General features: G+C 42.9%; 1 protein-coding gene across 1 annotated transcript in view; it reads right to left on the bottom strand.

The window, feature by feature from the left end:
* The window catches only part of DUSP22 (dual specificity phosphatase 22), a 47275-nt gene that overhangs the window by 19068 nt on the left and 4331 nt on the right, over positions 1–23876 (bottom strand). Inside the window, exons 2-3 of the mRNA XM_066625380.1 lie at positions 21510–21543; positions 8649–8731 (exon numbers count right to left, since the gene is read on the bottom strand). Of these exons, the coding sequence (XP_066481477.1) occupies positions 8649–8731; positions 21510–21543 (117 nt within the window). The remainder of the gene's footprint in view (positions 1–8648; positions 8732–21509; positions 21544–23876) is intronic.

Below are 23876 nucleotides of genomic sequence, written 5' to 3'. Positions count from 1 at the left end.
AAGTTCCATGAGGTAAAATGATACATCTTTTAAAGACTGTATTCAGCCCGTCACATTTCAGAACTGAGTTCTCCCTCGTGAGCAGTCAGGCAGGTATAAGTGAATTTTTGCAGTAGTAACATCATATTTAGCTTTTTTTTTCCACTACATTTAGCAGTCCTTGTTCATTTTAATACTATAAATAGATACTTCATCAGTTCATATACATGTCTTTTTTAAAATGAATGTTGAAAATCAAATATGTACATTTAGGCGGGGAGAGAAGCTCTAGGACTTTCAGTGCTATATCTAATTGGTTGCCATCACTTAAAACAGTAACATGCACTTAACAAAACAGTAACATACAGCATGGGATTCTTAACAGACTTTTTCATTCTGAAGAGTATTACTGTACAAGCTGATGTCTAACCACCTTCCAATAAAATGTATTCACTTTCTTAGTTAGCTCTAAGCAAAGGTAATTTTAGTGTATACAGTTAGAACTAGAGAAACACACACCCACCAGCCTGCCTTTCTGGATCACATTAACATCTATTTAGAACAGCAATCTGCCAGCCAAAGACCTCTGAAAACTAAAGACAAGGCAGAAAAGCAGTGCCTGGCCTCTCTTTTTTTGTCTCAAACATCTGAGATTCAAGGGTGTACCACCTTCAACAATGTAGGTTTGCAGAAGCCCCAAATTCAATTCCTGGCATCCCCAAGTGGGACAGGGAAGGATCCCCTGCCAGGGAGCTACTGCCAGTCTGGACAAGTAACAGATAGTCCAAAGCCTGACTCAGCCCAAGCCAGCTTCCTACTTTACAAGCCCCAAAAATAGACAGACTATACCCTTCTGCATATACAGAAAGCCCTGCTATGTTAATCTAGTAGCCCTAGCTACTAGATGCTGTTTCCTTTAATACTAACCTCTCCTTACTGGGTTGGTTTTTGTCTTGTTGCTGCTGCTTAAAAGCAAAACAAGATTGAACACAAGTGACAATAGGAGTAAATCAACTGCTGAACTCAGGAACACACAGTGCATTTATGGCTCAGTACAGTCATGTTCCTTCAGCAGTCAAACCCAAGCAAGAACAGCATCCTTCCTGTGTATACCCGCATACAGACATCTAAGAATTGTCCCAAAGCAACCTCTAACCAAAGTGAAAGGGTGCTCATCAACAAGCCACTACTGCAGATTGTTTTAAAAAATGTGTACATATGCACAGAATAAAAGAACTAAGCTGCTGCTTATATGATACCAGGTAAAACTCAGCAGGAGTCCCCACCCCAGCCAGACACTCCAAATAAAATAAAATGAAATCATGAAAGCCAAGGAAACAAAAGGGAAACAAAACCATCACTATCTACTAATATAACCTCTACTAGGCACACAGACAGTATAAAAGGCCAGGCCTGAATATATGGCAGTGGGGTGCAACTTGGGACATTCCAGCTGGCTCCTGAATCAATTGCAAGTAACTTACAGTCCAATACTATGCAGGAGTACCTCGACATCGAATTTTGGTCACTGGAGCAGACTCCTAGGCAAGCGCGCAAAGGATTGCATTAATGTATTCAGAACTCTGTAAAAATTTTGATGAAATTAGCAGTATGATTTGAGAGGGGCAGCACAGGTGGAATCCAAGGTATGCTTTGGGAGAGCACCTTTTCTGCATGCCAAAATTTTCAGGCATTTCAGATAGCCAGGCTGGAAATGACCTCTCACAAAACAATCGTATGCAGCTCGACTCAGAAGTTATGTCCCAATGCGTTCAATGGGATTTACTCCCAGGTAACTGTGTATAGGACTGTGGTCTCAGTGAAACTGTAGAAGACCCACAGAGGGAAGTTTTAGATGAATGACATAAAGAAGAACAAATTACTGGGTGGCTTTTGCACCTAGCCCTTTAGCCATTGTTCTGCCTTTGAGAAAAACCTAGCCTGCTCGCAAAAACGGTATTTTTAGGAGAATACAGCCAAATGTACATTTTATTGCTAAAGAATGAGAGACAAGTATGGTATATAAATAAAGGCAGTTCTTTTAGGAGGGGTAGCCAGAAAGAACATTAGGATGCTGTTTTTAGCAAATACATAACCTTCCGATCCATTACAAAGGTGTCTCCGTGTAACCAAAGAGCAGAGCTTCTCAACATTCAATTATTTTTAATACCAGGACCTACAAAACCCCCAGACGTCAAGCAGCTTGTTAAAAAGAGTCATTCTCCTTTCAGCCAAAGAAGTACAAAGACATCTACAAGGTAACATTAATGAACAAGCATATACATGCATCTAAAAACCAATCAGGCTTCTATCTGATGAAGCATTGTTGTGTTTATATGCAAATATATGCATAATCAAATTTGTGTTGATTAATTGTATGAAGTTTAGCAGAGTGTCAACTCTAATTATTTAACAACATCAGATCAAGAGATTAATGCTTTCCAATTAGTTCATCCTATTTTATCATCTTCACCCCCAATTTTGTGCTTACAAGCAGTTCACAGGTGCCATTCTTGTGTGTGTTTTGGGGGGGGGCAGAGCCTCCTATCTCCAACACACCCCATGCTCAGAAGCATGTTTTTTTTGTAATGGAATAGTAAAATTCATTTGCTCTGTGAACCACTCTGATACATTTTTTTGCTTAAGTTCAGTATACAATTACAAAACAAACAAATGTCAGGAATCAGGTATTTAGTTGAAATGTGTCATAACTGTCATCAACTAGCCAAATAACTTAATTGGAGAGATATGATGGAAGAGGGAAATGTGTATTTATTTTTTCATGTATATCATCTCTTTTCTCCTTAAAAGCATAACCTTTCAGAGCATTAGGCAAACAAGATCTTTAATTAAACTGAGACAGAGTATTTCTCATCCCAGCTCTGCAAATCCCATTTGTCCATGAAGTAAAATGAGTTCTGTTATCTGTGGGGGTGGGGGTGGGAGGGGAGGAAGAGGAAGCATCAGGCATTGCACAACTCAAGTCAAAACTCACCAATCAGTACAGTTATTTCACCTGGAGACCCTACACTGCCTCCTACATCGATTCAATACATTTAATGCTTTCTACCTCCCCATTGGTCATTTGTTTGGTACATCTGTTATTGTTCCTTGACTCCCTCCTCTTTGCACCTTCATATCGTCTACCATGATGCCCCGTGCACGTGTCTGACACCACTTACTCCCTTTCCTATTGTGGACCCCCTCCTCCTCTAAATTTCTTTCCGAAGTCCATATTTATCAAAGCCTTAGTTTCCTGAACTTCCCACATCAGCACATTTTCCATTAATCCTACTGCATCTTAGATTCCTCTGTCATATCCTAGATTCCGTCTTCTCTGTGTACTCCCAATTGCATCTAGGAAAGCATCACAATGCCTCCGTGGCAAAGGGCATCTTTTGCAGATGTCACTTGTGTGCTCCTAAAGGCAACTGGTGGGTTGAATTAGATGGCCCTTTGGCCTGATTCAGAGGGGCTCTTCTTATATTAGATACACCTTCCTTGGTTTACTGTTTTCTCCTCCTGCTTCTTCAAAATCCCTCCAAAATATTTTGCTTGACACTATTCATCTATAATTCTTCCCCTTCCCTTTACAACGCAACTTATGACTTGGTTGTAACCTTCAAGCTAGAATATCCACAGAGCTCCCATTTAAACAAATATAGAACTATTTTTTAAAAAGCAGTTTGATCATTGCAACCTCGTTGTTCAATTCAAAGGAAAGTTTCACACTTGACAATATTGTTCTGGATACTAATGAATGTGAAAAGTCACATGTAGATCCCAAGTCTGGTGTTCTTAAGAAAAAAACTATATGAATGCAGGATTAAAGGAGCATCAATGGCTAGCTTTCTTTGTGTCATGTCTAACAATACCCATGTACCATATAAGTAAATGGTCTGTAGCATGTAAATGATTCTGTAGCACTGTTGAACCAAAGTGGGAATGGAGTTACTCTCTGCCAGATAGGAGGCCAGAAGAGCAGGTTATAAGTGCAATATGCAGCATGGTTTACACATGCTGAGAAGCTGCAGAAAAAAACACCACACAACTTTGCTTGCAAAGTCCTCAGCCTTTATCAGTTCAAATCAAAGCAGACACTTTGGTGAAGGAATATTGAAACCTGCAAAACAGCACAGGAGCAAATAAATCTTATGGTAGGTCATGCTAGCCACTGTGGAAGGGCCATGCCTCCAACCCATGGCACCCGGGTGACTGGTATAATACCTTTAGTGGCAATAAAGTGTACAATTAATGGAAACAATATTAAGATGTAGTCAAATTAAGGTTCTTGGTCCATTCCTCCAGATTCCAGAGTATCTGAAATGGCCCGCAAGAATGGGAAGCCAATACCAAATAGGTTCATTTTCTTCTCAGTTTTCTATTTCAGCAGACAAGAGTAACCACAAAGAAAAGCCTTTTATTTCTCTTAGGCCCTGAAAGTCAAGAAAACAGTTAAACCGATACAAAGGGAGAGTTAACAAAACTAGCGCAAGTATTCTGATTTCAAGTTTGTCAAAGCTGAAAGAAGCAAGAGTTCAGCACAACTTCCAACATTCGCTCTTACTACTGAAACAGCCTTTGCGCTGGAACCAGGTCAATATGCGAAGTAGCACTTATCTGGGAACACTGCAAAGTTGGGTGCCCAAATGAGGACCCCTTCCAATTTACCTATTTAAGAAATGCCATTGTTGCTACATACATTTCAGATTTGGGGAAGTTTTCCACTCGTTTGCCGTTGTATAGCAAGTTGCTACAGAATATACTTTAATGTATTGCTCACAGGATTATAAAGAGTATGGGCTAATCTGGAAAACGTAACATAAGATGTACAAGATTCAAATTTCATAGTAAATGAAGTTAAACAATTAAACATATTTTAAAGGTATGTTATTAGCTTTATAACACAAGCTATAAAAATAGATTTTCATAATTTACATTGACCATGCTGTTTCCTGACTTGATTCCTGAAGAATCTCTCCTCTACTGTATTTTGTTTATCTGAAGATAATTTTTTTCTTTTAATGAAAAAAGCAAATGGCATAGGGAAATCCAAAATGTCAACGATGATACATTTAGAATACATAGAAATAATAATTGCTATGGGGAACCTAAATATTACACAAATGCTTATGAAGCCAAATCAAGAACACCTATTCATTTCTTCACTTCCACAGAAAGAACGAATGTCACATTGAAAATATTCAGTACATCGTTTCATTCTTCAATACATTCTCAATTCAGAAGATACTACTCAGTTTCATGAAGTTAGTGATCTAAGTGTGCTAAGTCTGTACTAGAAGATAAACTAACCACCTGCTTTTAAGTAAATTCTAGCAGGATTTACTTCCCTATACATCTGTTTAAGATCAGGACATTAACCTTTCTGAACACAAGTGGCAACAACTGATCTGTCAAGGTCTCTGCCATTTCTCTTGCATATCATCACAGCTTTAAAGCTACCCCTACCCATCTTTCACAGACTCATGAATCATCCTCTTTTAAAAAAAAATGGGGGCCAAAAGAGCAGAGGACTGTTGAGCTGTCCAAACTTCACCAGAGATTTCTAGACCGAAATCAAGCAGTTTGAAAAAAAAGAGGCAATAAGCATTATTTTTGGCATTAAAACTTCTCAGTATTTAAATTTATGTAAATCTTTCAACGAAGACTTCCAAGAAACACTTTTTTAAGAGCCAAAAACAAAACCTCAGTGTACATCATTCTGAAGTCAGATGCAAATAGCAGACCTCGAACACCTGGCAAGTTCTTTCAGGTTAGCAAAAAAAACCCCTCATCTGTTATTTTGGCTTGCCACATCGACAGATGAGGATCGAATACTTCTTTCGGATCAGGGACATTTCATCAAAACGGCTTAAGTAGGAAACAGTTGGTATACAAGATTTCTCAAGCCTTAACACAACAAGAGGTTACCCAAAGTTCTGACCGGTACAACTACAAAACCAAACTGAAAAAAGAAGCCAGTAATTGTTTTTGTCCTTTCAGTTGGTTTAAGAAGCAATCACCCAGGACATTTCAAATGTTCATGACTCATTTTATTAATGAAAACATTGAAATGTTTCGGCAATAAATAAAGTCATTGCACCATTATTTCATCTCTTAAAACGTATCTAAACAGATTCTGCAAAATTTCAAAAACCATCAAAGGTCAGAGGATAGGGCAATATTTCAGAATAAAGACTGGACAGAAAGAGAATGCACAAGTTTCATCCCAATACTCATGAGGTTGTATTAAATGGTTCTGGATTAATCTTCTTTAAATTGTGGTTAGTGTTGTTTCTGAAATAAATGAAATTTTAGGATAGTCTATACCAAAATCAAAAATATGTGTCTACATTGTTTTAAATATTATCTATAAATAATCACCAACTTTAATCGTTAAACTCTCCAAGTAAGCTTCTTCAAAGACATCTCAAAATGTACATTTCAAGGGAGCCAGGATTCTCCCCAGATTGCAACATATAGCTTTCATTTGAATTGTATTTGGTGCTGTGATGTGCTCAATATGCAGAAGTCAGAAACTGTAAAAAAAACCCGCAGTCAACTTAGAGACTAGAATTAAAATTAATTGATCCTGGTAATAGAAAACTAATACTGATAAAGTGCAATCCCATAAAGTATCAGTTTCAAATACAAAATAAAGACACATCTATTTAGATTTATAGCCTGTACTATTCTACCTCTGATTCTCAAGCACATAAATTTGACAGTTAATTGATCAGCATGACCAACTTAGGATGAATTTAGAGCACTGTTCACTGTAGTGATTGGCAGCTGTGAAGATACAAAACTGCATTTGGCAACCATAAAAATAAACTGTTTTCTCAGGTTCCATCTTAAGAGATAGGAAATGTTAAAGGTGAAAATTCTATTATACCCTGGCTGCACCCCCAAATTAGTATACGAAGTCCAGGCCAATGTCTTGTGAGATTTTCTGAAAGTATACATTTATGTGGGACTATCCTAACAGCTGCGCATGCAGAATATTTTTAAATGGAATGGAAACTTTTTCTTCTTCGCACAGAATTTCCCTCAAGAACTTTGTAAAACATAATTTAAACCCTAAGAAAAAAATGTAGCCAGATGTAGCCATCTTCACATACAAGCACAAGACTGCACCTGAGCCAAATAGCTTTTCTGAAATTTCTGGATGCAAAAAACTTAAACACCTGGGGGTGCAAACTACATCTAAACTGAAGAAGTGTTCACACACCCATTGATTTTACCTCACTATCTTTCAGATTCAGTTTTACTGCTGATAGCTGGAGAAAATTCAGTGTAATCTAGAAAGTCATTCCCCACAAATGTGATGCTCACGAGATCTGCGAAGTAGCAACATCATTTTCAGCTTGCCTTGACTACAAACTTGCCCTTTAGCTAGGGCTAAATACCAAGAAAGAACACAATTCAAGTATTTTTTTAGTTCATTGTGCCATAAAAATATATTTGATACAGTACTGCCCAGAGACCAAAAAGAATGCAGCCATAAACTATGCAAAAGGCATACATCATAATAAATTTAAATTGAAAAAATTAATTTTACGTAAAAGATTTATATACTGCTTTTCTAATACTCAATTTTTTCATTAAATTATTAATTTAGCTAGTGTTTTCCAAGACTCAGAACTAAGTACAGTCAAAAGAATTTAACAACCCACAATTAAACAATAATTTGGTCTATGGTCTAGATCCCGTCACCCCATCATACATAGGTTGGTATTTTGAAAAAACACAGAGTTTTTTATATAACAGACATACAGCATTACATATTCTGGGAGCACCCTGAGGCTGCTTCTACGTCCTGTCAGGCCCGTGAGCTCTGCAGGCCCCAGAATGCCTTGTGGAAGCAACTGGAAATGACTGGAAGCGACTTCCAGTTTACTTCCGCAACTTTCAGTCCCTTCTGCAAGGCATTCTGGAGCCCACAGACACCAATGAAGTGGGTTGCGGGTCTGGTGCAACCCAAAAATGGCCTCCTAGTGTTCCCAGAAATGTTTTTCAGTGCAGCAGTGGGTCACGACCCAGCATGAAGTCAAAAGTCTGGGACCCACTGTGCTAACGATTTAAGTATGAAAGCTAAAAAAAAGGAAGCATTTTAAACTCTTACTGGGAGAAGGTACTAAATTTAAGGCAATTCCTGACAAACCTGAGCCCCTAACCACCACTGACTGCATCTAGCATGCTGATGGTATAGTCAGCTGTCTAGACTTGAACTGGCAAATGGATTCATATCGGGAGGGACAGTGCCAAGATACCAGCAGCCCAAGCTATACAAGCCTTCAAAGGTTAGTCAGTACCTTGAACTAGGTCTGGAAGCATGCATGCACTAGTTACACTGACTGTCTAACAGAATAAATATATGACTACTTTCTTACACCAGTTAAGAGCCAGATAGCTGCATTTGCACTAGTTGATGTTTCTGAGTAGTCTTCAAGGGGAGCCCCAAAGACAGAGCATTGAAATAATCAAGTCAGGGAAGCCTCAATCAACGTGGCAAGCTCTGACCTGCCTAGCAGAGGAGAAAGCCTCTATCAACCACAGATGGAAAGACACTCCTGGTAACAACTCTGGCTTGCTTCTTTAAGAGCACAGCTGAATCCAGAAGCACTTGCTCGCTCTTGGCACAAGGCTGAGCCAAGTTTCTGCCTTACCTCAAGCATGGGCCTGGCACTGTCATGGATTGAAAGAATGTGTGTGATATTATTCCTTTTAAGTTGTTCTGTGTCACGAGCATCTGTAGCAAAAAGGATTGCAGAGAGAAAACACATTAGTCATTGGTATCAAACATGATAGCACACAATGAAAATGCGACTTAGAGGCATGTTCCTCCCCTAACAGAACTGTACCATTAGGCTATGTGTAAGTGTGTGCCACTTAAAGACAGGGATACATTTTCCAATTCCCATCATTATGCGAGTAGGTCATTATGCGAACATTCAGCCCCATCTAGTGCCTTTGTTGTGTAAAGAGACACTCCCTGACAGACTCTCACTGCCAAGGCTACTGGAGACAGATTGCTTCATTAAAAGCTTCTTTTTAAGAGCCTCTTTTTTGTTGTGTAAACAGACACTCTGCAACAGGCTATGGGAGACCAGATTGCCTCATTAAGAACCTCTTAATGAGGATCTATGCTTTGATCACCATCATATATGTGGTCATTAGGTGGGTCCTTAAGCAGCACATGCTTGTAATTATGGATGTCCTATCCCTGGCGGTTCTGCCAGGTGCAGTGGTGCCAAATGGCTACTGCTGCATCCAGCGGTACTGCCGAGCCCAGCAGAGGTCTCCTCAGGGGAAGGGGACCTTCCCCATGTAAGGGTGCAGGTCCTGCAATGAGGTCTACATTTCTCAAGCCTACATCGGCTATTTTGCCAGCACAGATTTGAGAGCCTCCATGTCGGGCTCTGCACCTGACACAGAGGATGGGATACAGCGCAACAGGGTTCTGCCGGTCCTACATGCCTCCCAGGCTGGTCCCTCCCCCTGCCCTGCCTTCCCACCCCCCATTCAGCCCACTCCCCATCTTCCCCCACCCCAAAATCACTCACTACCAGCCGGTGCTGCAGAAATGCCGGTTGGCCCTCTATTTGGTGCTGAGGCTCTGCACTGCACTGGAGCTGGACCAGTGCCAGTGGCCCCTCCTCTCTGGGTGCTGCAGACATGCCTTATGGCATGTTTGTGACACCCAACACTGAAGCTCAGAGCCAGCACTGAGGTTACATAGGATTCGTCTCCAAACAGAAATGCATGTATAGCACACTGACCGAAGTCATTAGCAATAATGGCCATAAGCAATTATTTCATGATAAGCAATAATAATTACTTCTTATAAAATAATTGCTATGATTTAAAACAAGACCAATAACTGTTCAAGTACATATTACTGTTCTAGTATAAACCAGACATAACTGAATGCTGTTTACCACCATAATGTGGCAGGTCTCAGTGCCTTTACAAGATGCATACTCAGAAATTCAACAGGTGACGTTTTTGCCAATCACTATTTCTCCATGATAGGGAAATCTAATCAGTTCAAAAGTTCAAAACAAAATATGGTATTCCAGTGGAACAAGGTAGAATTGAGAGAGGAAAAAAATGATTTTCAATTTCTGAGAGGACTAAATTCAAGGAGTAGATGAAATCACAGGATTCCTCAGCTATCAACAAGCTCTCCTTTAATTCCTTGGTGAAATATATGACGATGAGTAAGTGAATCTGGATATCAATCACAGTTTTGAAATAAAATAAGATATGCTCTCTTCTGCCGTTTCATTTCTATTGACTATTACTTTCACTCCAAAATGTATTGCTAAAAGGAACCAAAACTGAACTTTTTCAATGATTCAGAAAAGCACAATATAGTCTCAGTTGTGACTCTCCAGAAAAGAAAGATAGCTCAATGAAAAATGTCAGCTTGGGGTCAAATCAGACATAACACCTTTCTCATCTGTCTGTTTTTTCTGTTTTAACAGCAGTCACAGGGAGCCCAATCCATATTGCGACTAGGGTACACATGGAAAGTTGTTTTTTTTAGTTTAAACTCTTTCTTTGTTCAGTCCTGACAAAAATTCTTCTATCAAAGTTACAAACCTGTTTGAGTTTAGGGTAACTCAAGTTTCACGCTTTATGTTGGGGAGGGACAAGAAATATGATTAAGGGCGCAATCCTAACCCCTTATGTCAGTGCTTTCCAGCACTGACATAAGGGCAATGCAGCTCTGAGGAACAAACATTCCCTTACTTTGAGGAGGCCTCCGTGAGTGACACCCAACTGCAGGATGCAGCACATGTCCTATTGGCACCACTATGCCAGTTCTGGAAAGCACTGACATAAGGGGTTAGCATTGCACCATAAGGTTCATAAAATTATGAGTAAGATGGAGAAAGAAAAGAAAGAAAAGATGTTCACCTTCTTTCGTAACTCAGGGTCACTCAAGGAAACTGATTCATGTCAGACAAAAAGAATACAATAAACCATGCACATAAGAACATAAGAACATAAGAACAGCCCCACTGGATCAGGCCATAGGCCCATCTAGTCCAGCTTCCTGTATCTCACAGCGGCCCACCAAATGCCCCAGGGAGCACACCAGATAACAAGAGACCTCATCCTGGTGCTCTCCCCTACATCTGGCATTCTGACTTAACCCATTCCTAAAATCAGGAGGTTGCGCATACACATCATGGCTTGTACCCCATAATGGATTTTTCCTCCAGAAACTCGTCCAATCCCCTTTTAAAGGCATCTAGGCTAGACGCCAGCACCACATCCTGTGGCAAGGAGTTCCACAGACCGACCACGCGCTGAGTAAAGAAATATTTTCTTTTGTCGGTCCTAACCCGCCCAACACTCAATTTTAGTGGATGTCCCCTGGTTCTGGTATTATGTGAGAGTGTAAAGAGCATCTCCCTATCCACTCTGTCCATCCCCTGCATAATTTTGTATGTCTCAATCATGTCCCCCCTCAGGCGTCTCTTTTCTAGGCTGAAGAGGCCCAAACGCCATAGCCTTTCCTCATAAGGAAGGTGCCCCAGCCCCGTAATCATCTTAGTTGCCCTCTTTTGTACCTTTTCCATTTCCACTATGTCTTTTTTGAGATGCGGCGACCAGAACTGGACACAATACTCCAGGTGTGGCCTTACCATCGATTTGTACAACGGCATTATAATACTAGCCGTTTTGTTCTCAATACCCTTCCTAATGATCCCAAGCATAGAATTGGCCTTCTTCACTGCCACCGCACATTGGGTCGACACTTTCATCGACCTGTCCACCACCACCCCAAGATCTCTCTCCTGATCTGTCACAGACAGCTCAGAACCCATCAGCCTATATCGAAAGTTTTGATTTTTTGCCCCAATGTGCATGACTTTACACTTACTGACATTGAAGCGCATCTGCCATTTTGCTGCCCATTCTGCCAGTCTGGAGAGATCCTTCTGGAGCTCCTCACAATCACTTCTGGTCTTTACCACTCGGAAAAGTTTGGTGTCGTCTGCAAACTTAGCCACTTCACTGCTCAACCCTGTCTCCAGGTCATTTATGAAGAGGTTGAAAAGCACTGGTCCCAGGACAGATCCTTGGGGCACACCGCTTTTCACCTCTCTCCATTGTGAAAATTGCCCATTGACACCCACTCTCTGCTTCCTGGCCTCCAACCAGTTCTCAATCCACGAGAGGACCTGTTCTCTAATTCCCTGACTGTGGAGTTTTTTCAGTAGCCTTTGGTGAAGGACCGTGTCAAACGCCTTCTGAAAGTCCAGATATATAATGTCCATGGGTTCTCCTGCATCCACATGCCTGTTGACCTTTTCAAAGAATTCTATAAGGTTCGTGAGGCAAGACTTACCCTTACAGAAGCCATGCTGACTCTCCCTCAGCAAGGCCTGTTCGTCTATGTGTTTTGAGATCCTATCTTTGATGAGGCATTCCACCATCTTACCCGGTATGGATGTTAGGCTGACCGGCCTATAGTTTCCCGGGTCCCCCCTCTTTCCCTTTTTAAAAATAGGCGTGACATTTGCTATCCTCCAATCTTCTGGCACCGTGGCTGTTTTGAGGGACAAGTTGCATACCTTAGTCAAGAGATCTGCAACTTCATTCTTCAATTCCTTAATAACCCTTGGGTGTATGCCATCAGGGCCCGGTGACTTATTGATCTTTAATTTATCAATGAGGTCTGAAACATCTTCTCTTTTAACCTCTATCTGACTTAACTCCTCGGTTAGGAGGGGCCGTTCGGGTAGCGGTATCTGCCCGAGGTCTTCTGCCGTGAAGACAGATGCAAAGAACTCATTTAATTTCTCTGCCATCTCTAAGTCTCCTTTTATCTCCCCTTTCCCTCCCTCACCATCCAGAGGGCCAACTGCTTCTCTGGCGGGTTTCCTGCTTCTAACATATTTGAAGAAGCTTTTATTATTCCCCTTAATGTTGCTGGCCATGCGTTCCTCATAGTCTCGCTTGGCCTCCCCTATCACCTTCTTACATTTCTTTTGCCACAGTTTATGTTCCTTTTTATTCTCTTCATTAGGGCAAGACTTCCATTTACGGAAGGAAGCTTCCTTGCCCTTCACAGCCTCTCTAACTTGGCTGGTTAGCCATGCAGGCACCCTCCTGGATTTAGTGGAACCCTTCTTTCTTTGCGGTAAACACCTCTGCTGGGCCTCTATTACTGTTGTTTTAAGCAGCCTCCATGCATTCTGGAGAGACTGGACTCTTTTTACCCTCCCTTTCAACCTCCTTCTAACCAGCCTCCTCATTTGAGGGAAGTCCGCCCGTCGGAAGTCAAGGGTTTTTGTTAGAGATTTGCCTGGTATTCTTCCCCCAACGTGCACGTCAAAACGGATCGCAGCATGATCACTGTTCCCCAATGGCTCAGTAACGTTTACATCTCTAACCAGGTCCTGCGTACCGCACAAAATTAAATCCAGAGTCACCTGTCCTCTGGTGGGCTCCGTGACTAGCTGATCTAAGCCACAGTCATTCAGCACGTCAAGAAATCCGGTTTCCTTATCGTGACCAGAACACAAATTGACCCAGTCAATATGAGGATAATTGAAGTCCCCCATGATTACAACCCTGTCCTTCCTTGTCACCTCCCTGATCTGTTTCCTCATTTCAAGGTCCCCATCAGATTTCTGGTCTGGAGGACGATAGCACGCCCCCAGTATTACATCGCTGCACAAGCCTGGTAATTTAACCCACAGAGATTCTACGGTGGAGTCGGACCCACCTTCAATCTCTACTTTGCTGGATTCTATCCCTTCCTTAACATAAAGGGCCACCCCACCTCCAACACGCCCCTGCCTGTCCCTCCTGTAGAGTTTATAGCCCGGGATTGCGGTATCCCACTGATTCTCCGCATTCCACCAGGTTTCCGTTATGCCCACTATGTCAATATTTTCCCTTGTCACCAGACATTCCAGTTCTCCCACCTTTGCTCGTAGACTTCGGGCATTCGCATAAAAGCATTTATACACGGAATGCCCCAGGATGGGCTGCTTATTCACTCCTTTGTCCCCGCATCCTCTCATTGTGCCAAACCGTCTATCACATCCCATCTCCCTACCTTTCCCAATTTCTTCTTCTACCCTGCCTTTGTCTTGTTGTTCTCTAACCTCCCCATCCTCATCCCATAGGGATGAGGAGTCCCGAACCGGATGCCCCTCGGCTCCTGTCGGCCTTCCCCCAGGGATCAGTTTAAAAGCTGCTCTGCCACCTTTTTAATGTTATGCGCCAGCAGTCTGGTTCCATTCTGGTTCAAATGGAGCCCGTCCCTCTTGTACATTCACAACTAACGTTTAGAATTTTAGTGCCACAGATTATGGGCGATAGCTTTTAAAGGGGATTAGACAAATTCATGGAGGAAGTCCATGGCTGTCATGGCAACTTAAAGAACCTTCCAGATTCAGAGACAGTGTACCTTTGACTACCAATCTCTGGGGTCAAACAACATTTGACGCTTTGTGAACTTTTAGTTGAAAAGCGGTATATAAATACTGTTAATAATAATAATAATAATAACATGAGAAGGCTCTTGCATTCATGTCCTGGATAGGAGTTTTGTAGAGGAGAATGAATGGCCATTGCTGGGAGCAGTATATTGAGCTAAGAGCCCAATCCTATTCTTTCCTCCCCCTGCCAACACAGCAGCGCCAAAATGGCTACTGCTGCATCCTGTAGGGGGGGTGCAATTGCGGAGGTCTCCTCTGGATAAGGGAACCCAGAGTCTAAGCCTCTGCCGGGGGGGGGGTCTACTTGCTAGCTGAATAGTTGGTGCAGATCCACACGGACCCATGCCACAGGATCAGGTCTGGAAAGGGGATTAGGATTTGGAGCCAACCACTGCCAAACTGCCCCCCTTCCTGGACCTGAAGTACCCATCCCCAACCCCTATTGCCACCACCCCCTCGATCCACCATCCTGACAAAAATTATACAGACCCAGTTGGGAAACAATCATTGGTGTTAACAGCACCTACATTGAGAAGTCAACTTGGGCCCTGCTCTGACGCTTACCTTCAATAGAGTTCTGGTGGATGGCTAATAGGGACTTGATCTTTCCTGTAGTGGCACCCCAGTTATGAAACAATGCACCCCCCCCCCCATGCACATTTGTCTGGTGCTTATATTATAATCTTTTCAGCACCAAGTGAAAGCAGTTTTATTCGCCCAAGTTTTTAACAGACTATAAACAGGGACTGCTGGGTTTTTCATCACTACATGTTGCTCTGTTTTAACATATTTTATTTTTGTACTTCATTTTTTTTATGTAAGTTATCTTGAGGCCAGCAAGTGGAAAGGTAGAACTCAAACACTTTTAAACACATATCTTCTAAAGCACTCAGATAATCTGAAGGCTGCAGGCAGTCTTCCTAATCCTCTTGTGAAGTCAGGCTCAATATGCATTAAAACAGTCACTACTTCTGTACAGTTAGGGCTCCATACTGGGCTGAACCAGCAACCACATGTTTTGGGGAGATCTGAAAAAGTCCCATGTCAATGTTGCTTCCCCTAGGGGTCAGCAGCACTGCTATGGAAACTTACCATGAGAACCACACAGCACAGATGGTTGATGTTCCCAGATGTTACTGCTGTGGTAATAGAGCTCTGACCACAGAAGCAACAAGCATTCTGCAACATTTTTGCAACAGGCTTCAGTTCGCTTCGTGGCTGCTGTGACTAGCAATGCTTTATTGAACCCTTCTTCAGGGCTTGTGTAGAAATCACAGCAGATTGCCCTACCCAATAAACAATGTAAGACTGTTTCTGCAGGAAAGCCAAGTCTAACCATGATCTCACATACATCACTATATAGCAACATTGTATTGACAGCAAACTTGTGGGGAAGCCAATAGCCAGGGAAAGCTAGTTTCAAGATTGTAGAACAGAACTCCACAATGAGAACTGGAGAAGTTATGGAATTTAAATATAGGTCTTTGAAATGTACAGATTTTTCATTTCACCCATTAAGGGCGCAATCCGAACCCCTTATGTCAGTGCTTTCCAGCACTGACATAAGGGCAATGCAGCTCTGAGGTAAGGGAACAAACATTCCCTTACTTTGAGGAGGCCTCCATGAGTGACACCCAACTGCAGGATGCAGTACATGTCCCATTGGCAACGCTATGCCAGTGCTGGAAAGCACTGACATACAGGGTTAGGATTGCACCCTTAGTTATTTATAGAATTTATACCACACTTTTCTGTTTCACTAAGGACACTCAAGGCAGCTAATCCCATAAGGATTAGTCATATTGTTTACTTTTCACATTTTTACACCATCTTTCCTCCAAGAGGATCAGGATGGCACACACAGTCACTCCCCCCATTTGTCCTCACAACAATCCTGTTAGGTAGGTGAGACTGAGAGATGGTGACTGGCCCAAGTTTCATGGCTCAGCAGGTATATGAACCTGGATCTTCCAGGTCTTAGTTCAGTTCCCAAACCATCCTGGCATGTGAACTTCTTTTTTGTTAAGAGGGAAGAAAGTCCTTCCTTATGTCCATCTGCTGTGGGATATGCAGTTCGTTAGGATGAGGGCCTTCTCTACAATCGAGCCCAGATTTTGGAACTCCCTCCCAAAAGAGTGACATCTGGACCCATCACTGTTCACCTCCAGCCAGGTACCTAAGACCTTTAAGAATAATATAGAGCTAGAAAAGTTGCAACCAAAATGTTCACAAGGCTTGAACACTCTCCTTGCAATGAAAAGCTACAGCATTTGAGGCTTTTTAGCTTGGGGGGAAAACGGCAATTAAGGAGGGACATGACTGAGACATAAAATTATACAGTGGGGAGAAAGACATTTTCCACCTTCTCTCACAATACTAAACAAGGGGTCATCCAATGACATTGCTTAGTGGGAGATTAAAAACAAAAGGAGGCATGTCTTTACATAGCACATAGTCAGCCTGTGAAAACTGATGTGGCAAACAGAGGCGTACCTGGAGGGGGGCAAGCAGGGCAAATGCCCCAGAGGCCGACCATCCAGGGACGCCTTCTCAACCTCACCCCCCCTGCCACCCATTTGCCTTTTTCTTTAAAGAGAGAGAAGCCAGCAGCTCTGGCAGCTTCTGTCCCTTTAAGAAAAAAGTCCCAGTGGAGGAGGGGCACCCAGGAGCGCTCCTGGAAGGGCTGGAAAATGGAATGTGGGGGGCAAAAATAGGGCATGGGGTGGAAAACGGGGGTTGCCCCTGGCACCAGGACCTCCAGGTATGCCACTGGTGGCAAGATGTGGTGTTGGCCACTAACTTGGGTGGCTTTAACCCATTTCTGCCCAGCCCACAGCTGTATACATCTGATCCCTGTTGTGTATATGCAGCATTGGGCAGAAATGACTTAAAAGAGGATTAGACAACATTACTTTTGAGTACACATGGATAGGATTGTTTGTCCCACTGTGTTTCAATTACTCTCAGATAAGTGCATATAGGATTGCAGACAAGCAGCCCAATCCTATCCCTGGTGGTGCTCTGGGCTCCAGTAGCGCCAAAATGCATACAGCTGGATCTTATGGGCGCTGGGCTAGAACCAGGAGACTTCTCAGGGTAAGAGAGCATTTGCAAAGTGTTTTGCTGTGGTGCCAGTGGGTCTCCTTGGATCTGTGCCCACTTTTGAGTGGGTGCAGAGCCAAGGAGGCCCATGTCAGGCGGTCCAGGCCAGGAGGGAGCATAGGATACAGCAGCAGAGTGCCATCTCTGTCTCCCTCCCAAGCCAGATCCTCCCTCTCCGGAGCCAGTTCCGCTCTCCTCCCCACCTTCCCCCCCCCACCCTCACCAGCTGCACCTCCACCCAGCAGTTTAACTTATCCCCAGCAGCAGCACATCATCCTCTTCCTGGTACTGGGTCCAGCACTGACTGGCTTGACGCCTGTGCTCAGAGGGTGCCGTAAATGGGTGTATGACACCCAGTGCCACGGCTGGAGCTCAGCGCTAACACTAGGGCTCCATGAGCCCTAAGTCATGGAAAACAGCTCTTTCAATCATTACACATGACGATAGCTATGAGCTTTCTCCAGCGTTCGCAGCAATATGCCTCTGACTACTTGTTGCAGGGAAGCAATGGTAACAGAAAAGTATATTTCTCCGTGCTGCATGAGGACTTCCCAGGAGTAGCTGGTGGGAAACAGACTGCCATTGATGGGACTTTGGTCTGATCCAGCAGCAGACTGGTCTTAAGTTCTTTTTATTCCAGCAAGCTTTTAATCTGTGGTGGCTGTTTTTATACTACCCTTTTTAATGTTTCCTGTTAAGTTTGTATGCTGCTAATGCCACTTTGCCTTTCTTGTGTTTTTACTGTTGTAGTTTTACTGAGTGCTTTTATTATTTGCTTCTTCTATTTTTTTGCAGAGTCCTAGTTGGCCTATTTTGTTCCTAGCTACCTAGGGCACTATTTTGAAATGGAAGAAAGGTGGGAGATACAAATATATATATAAAAGAGTAACCAAATAAAGTTCCCATTCAGAAAAACAAAGAATAGAAACATGATTGCAACAAGCCAATATGCAACATTCCAATTAGGACATGGAAACACAATCAAATGTAGGCAATCACTTAAATGCTTTATATTTCGACAACAGCTTTCCTGTCATGCTAATCCGGCAGCCCTTTGAAGGATTAACATACTGAAGCTCGACTATCACCACATTTATGTATCACCTCCACAGTAACAGCTGACAGCACTTCATGGACTAACATATGCAGAAGCCAAGCTCTTACAGCAGAGGTTAAAAAGCAGGAAGGCTACCGGCTTAATATGAGCTGAAGCGTTGACTCACTTCTATAACTTCAGCCAACTTCTTTTTTGTCTTGGCTCAATAACAGAGGGAGAAATTTAAAAGAACCAAATCAAGAAACAGATACCAGACCTCAGTTTCATAATAATGGGTGCATTATCAGACTTCTGCCATCAAGTGTGAGCATAATGAGGAAGAGGCACATTCCATAAGCTTCAGAGCAGGTTGCATGTACCTTTTCATGTTGTACTTCACCACATTCATGTTTGCACCTCTGGTCAATCCAGAAGAGATTCCATCCCCAGTTCCATGTTCAATATTTACATGTTCATATTACATTACATGTTCATTTGTTTGCCAATGAACAACCCAAGGTAGCGTAGAAAGACAGACACAGAATTTTTAATCCAAACCAATAGAGACACAATGAAGTGTGGATTATAATACTAAACTACTGCACTGCCAGAGGTGTCCCTGTCAACCTAGAGCTTCTTCTGCTGGTTTTAGGTGATTTTTGGAGTTTCAGTTGCAATAAGAGAAATCCTGTCAAGCATGAAGTAGTGTTGTGTTATCTGGTTTGAGACGTGTCTTGTGCTGCACTTGGCAATGGCCTGCAACCCTGTTGCTCTTCATGTACTTATTTATTAGCCATTTGACCTGCCTTCCCTAACCTCGAAGGATGGTGTAAGGCAGTTTACAATGCAACAAATCAGTACTAAAATCAAAAATTAAAGAGTAAAGCCATCAACTTCATCCCTCCATAACTGCCTGTTCTCAAATGCCATGCTTCTGCTATGGAGTTCCTGGGGTTGAAACTGGCAAGGCAAATTCCAAGGCAAAAATGGAGTCATCAATGTTTATCTAATTTTTATCTGGAAACTGCAGAGGTAGATATGGAAAACTTATCAAATACACTTTTAAAAATTAAAAAATGCACTGCGAGGGGTGCACACACTTATTTTTGACAGGGTTCCCTTCTCCTCTGTGACTCCTAAAGGCAAAAAGTCACTGAAAGTCAAACTACTTGTCAGTTTTACCTCAGGTTTGCCTTCTTTCTCCTCTGAGGAGAAAGGATGGTAAGAAGCATTTCCCAATGCAAGGTGAGCAGGGAAAGTTCTCTTAAGAGCAGTGTCCGGTGGCTTTGCTCCTCATTGATGCAGCAACAGTGGTTGCATTAATCACTGTTTAAAGGGAACCAAGACACAGGCAGCCCAATTCTATGCTTCCCGGCCCCTGCTGGAGCAATAGCACCAAAGCAACTACTGCTGTATCCAGCAAGCACCAGAAAGCCACCAGGAGTCTCCTTGGGGGAAGGGGACTATCGTCCCCTTCCCCCCCCCCGAGGAAAACCCCAGCCCTAGCAATGGGTCTTCTCATGTCTGCACCAGCTATTTTGTCAGCGCAGATGCAAGAGCCTCCCTGTTGGGCCTTTTGGACAACATGGAGTTCAGGATCCGGCGGAGCAGGATCTAGCCCACCAGCAAAGTTCCCTCTCATCCAGGTCACCATGGTGCTCTCTCACTCCCCACTTCTCAAAGCACTCAGCTGCATGTGTGTTGCTGTCAGTAGCCATATGCAGTGGCGTAGCTAAGAGGGGGCAGGGAGAGTACCTTGCCTCACGTACCGTGCCTTCAGGTGATGCCTTATAGGTCTCTGGTGAAAACCTGAAGTGCTCTTCAGTGACATCCAAGACACCCCCAGAGGCCTTCTGAGGCTTGGGAAGGTTGCACATAGCTTCCTTGGACCTTAGAAGGCCTCTTGGAGGCCTTCAAAAGGCACTTCCAGTTTTTGGTGAAACAGGTGGGGGGGAGCTTTTGGTGTCCTGCCCACTCATTGTTCTTTTGTGCTGCTTTTAACATGGTTCCCTGCCTTCTGAAGACCAGTTTTTGTATGGGGGGGGGTGCTATGGGCATATGAAGCATGAAGGGGTGTTTGTGCCCCCAGGGGCCAGATGCCTTAGCTATGCACTGGCCATAATGCATGTTTCTGAGGTCAGCAGTAACAGGGAAAAACAAGTGAATATTTGTTGCTACCTATTGTCACCTCTCTCTTCCCCCACCCCAAACATGGGCAGAAGGGTGCTTTGGCTCCAATCTCTCACATGGGCCGGATGGGATGCTGCTTCTGCTTGGCTACCCTCACCACCTCAGTTCTCACCCCCTGTTAGCCCCTCTGCAATGTAGAGTGCCATGTCAACTTGGTTCTTGCCTCTCTTGCTGCCTACCACTGGCACTCACTTAAATCTCTTCTAAGAATGCCAACACTGACGAGTAAGAAGGGGGTGTGCTTTAAAAACTTGAGTTACATTTACTGGGTTCTGTGCGGGTGTGGGAACTGCTTAAGGGAAGAGAACCTGGAGGTTCCAGGAATGATTAAATTTATCAAATTAAACAGAAATGTAAAAACTACATCTTATGATTGCTAAGACAAATTTACTGTAGCACAAGCATTTGTGGATTACGGTCCACTTTATCGGATCCATGAAGTAGTACCTTTGTGTGCGTGTGTGTGTGTGTGTGTGTGTGTGTGCGCACATACAAAAAGGAGAAAAATTAGAACATCCTATTTTTGTCCCAAGAATTCCTCCAATTGTTTTTGTGTGGACTGTTAGCTGCCTTGAGCACTTCAGTTTCAGGAGTGAAACAAGTAGGATACAAGTCTTAGATATGCATTATGGCCCTCAGTATGATTGCCAGACTTCAGTGCTACTCTCAAGCCAAAAGGTTTGCCCACTCTTAACCTATTCTATAGCTGCTAGTAGTGAGACTAATCTTACCTTTAAAATTTCCCAGGAACAAGCCAGGAAGGATCTGCAAGAAAGAAAACAACAATATCAAATGTAGATCTCTTGTGGTAGCACAATGTGACGCAGTTTAATTTGCATACAGGATGGAACATAATTCTGCTCTAGATCTCCTGGGTCTACAAGGAAAAACTTGCTGAGCTCTCACAGTGCTTCTCACCTGATAATACTTATAAAGACTTCACTGCGAAACATTTTCTTTTTAGTTCCAGTGACCCACAGCCAAACAATAGTGAAAACTTCTACTCTGAGAAGCTGACAGACTCTTACCAGAGATCACAGTATTAGCTAGGTTAGAAGCAGTGATGGTTCCATTTGAAGCAAAACTCTGAAAAACTAAGTTGAGGGAAATGATTTTTGAACATGAGCTGTCACCTGGGCAATTTCTGTGTTATTTTTAGCATTCAAGATCTAACATTGTTACAGGTAATCATATGTTCAGTCCTGGAATATGTGTCATTGACTATATGACAGCTATTTTTCCATCATAACCAGTCTATCCTCTCTACAGCTAGATATAGGGCTAGGATCAGCAACTGGGGCCCAGGGCCAAATCAGGACCCTGAAAAATGCCGGTTGACTCTCCATTTTCAACGCTAGAGGCAAGAAAGGTGTTTTTCAACGCTAGGTGGCCAAATGTGACTTGTTGGCAGTCCATTTGGGGGAAACAAGGAGTTATGCCTGGTCCACCACCCTACATCCCTTTCTCAAAGGAGCCTTTCTGTAAGACTGATAGGTGATTAGGCAAGGGGGTATGACATTCAGATGGGCATCATGCCTAACTAGCACTGATCAGTTGGCTGAGTACATAGAAAAAGGTTGAGTGAGAATTTAGAGAACTTTGGGCACTCATGCAACTTTGTAAGGTATATATCCATGAACAGCACATGCTTGTATGTAGGGGCCCTGGGGAACTTCTCACTGCCACTATGGTGAGGAATGGGGGTGAGAGGTGGTGAGCCATTACCAGTATCTCCCTGTGTGAAATAATAGCCCATTTAATAATAGCTGTTCATTTTAAAGTGCCCCCTGCATGACTGCCTAGTCACCGAAACCAACTCAACCCATGGGGCTGATCAGAACTTGGCAGTAATGAAACTGCCAAGTTGAACAATGCAAAAGAGGTGTTGAACAATGCAAAGGAGTTAAGACTACGCACCGTGAATCTAGCCCAACAGACCATACAAAATCTCGCCCACTTGAACAGGACAAGATTTATCCTGTCTTCCATGTTCTTTACCAGATCAGTTTTCTTGACAATCAGGCAGAAGGGGAATAGGAAATGTTTCAGGAATGTACATATGCCGATATCGGAGCTATGACATTTGCAAAGAATATGTGCCTTGATTTTTATTTTTAATAGGCCAAGAGGCAAACATCTTTATAGCTAGAGGTGTTCGTTTCTGGTGAGTAAGAAAGAATTACAGCTTCTTACCCAACCCAATGGGTTTACTTCTGAGTAAAACACCATTTTCAAACACCTCTATTTATAGATGAGGCTTTCTCATGTCATATTTCACCATATGATCCTGACAGCCACTTCAGTCAAAGTGTGATATCGTACACAGTTTTGTTGCCATTTTTGGCTCTCTGAGGAGATATTCAAAGGACACGCTTATCCATAAATACGCACACCGGCTACTATACACCCCTTGTTACCACTTAACCACTATAAATAGTCTTAATAATAAACCACCCTTACAATAACCCTCTAAGTCAATGTTTCTCATCATTTGTCCTCCACTGTACCACTTCACCATGGTCCACCTATTGGAAGTAACACCAGAAGTAACTGGCAATGACATCATTGCCAGTTACTTCTGGGTTGGAAGGTCAGATGTGATAGGACAAATACCAATAAGAGGCTCAGGGTGGAATAAGAGGACTTTTGAGTGCAGAAAAACAGGCTTCGGAGTCTCCAACCCTGTTTGTTGTGCTGCATTCCTGATCTCACTGCTGGGTGGCAGGTGTCCAGGGGTTCCATGAGTACCACCAAACACCACCTCAAGTATCACTGGCGGTACCCATACCATTGGTTGAGTATTATATTGTAGACGGGGAGCCATGGCTTAGAGAGCGTTCACGACAGAGATGACTTTCTAGCTTATAGCTTGGGCTCCTAGCTATTACATTTCTTCCCTAATTATATCATGCCCTCAGAGAACATGATACATTTCAACATTACATGGACAACACAAATGTGTCCCTGCTCCCATGGAGCCTACAATTTAAAATACAAAATGATGAGACAACAGAAGGGGGGGAGATTAAGGGAGAGAGATGAATGTGGGTAAATGCTATTAATTCCACTTAATGAGGGTTCCAACAATGGGTTGTGCT

Source organism: Tiliqua scincoides, chromosome 4 (genome assembly GCF_035046505.1).
Source record: "Tiliqua scincoides isolate rTilSci1 chromosome 4, rTilSci1.hap2, whole genome shotgun sequence".
NCBI lineage: Eukaryota > Metazoa > Chordata > Lepidosauria > Squamata > Scincidae > Tiliqua > Tiliqua scincoides.
Note: the sequence above shows the minus strand (reverse complement) of the source record. Positions and strands in the feature narration are given on the sequence as shown.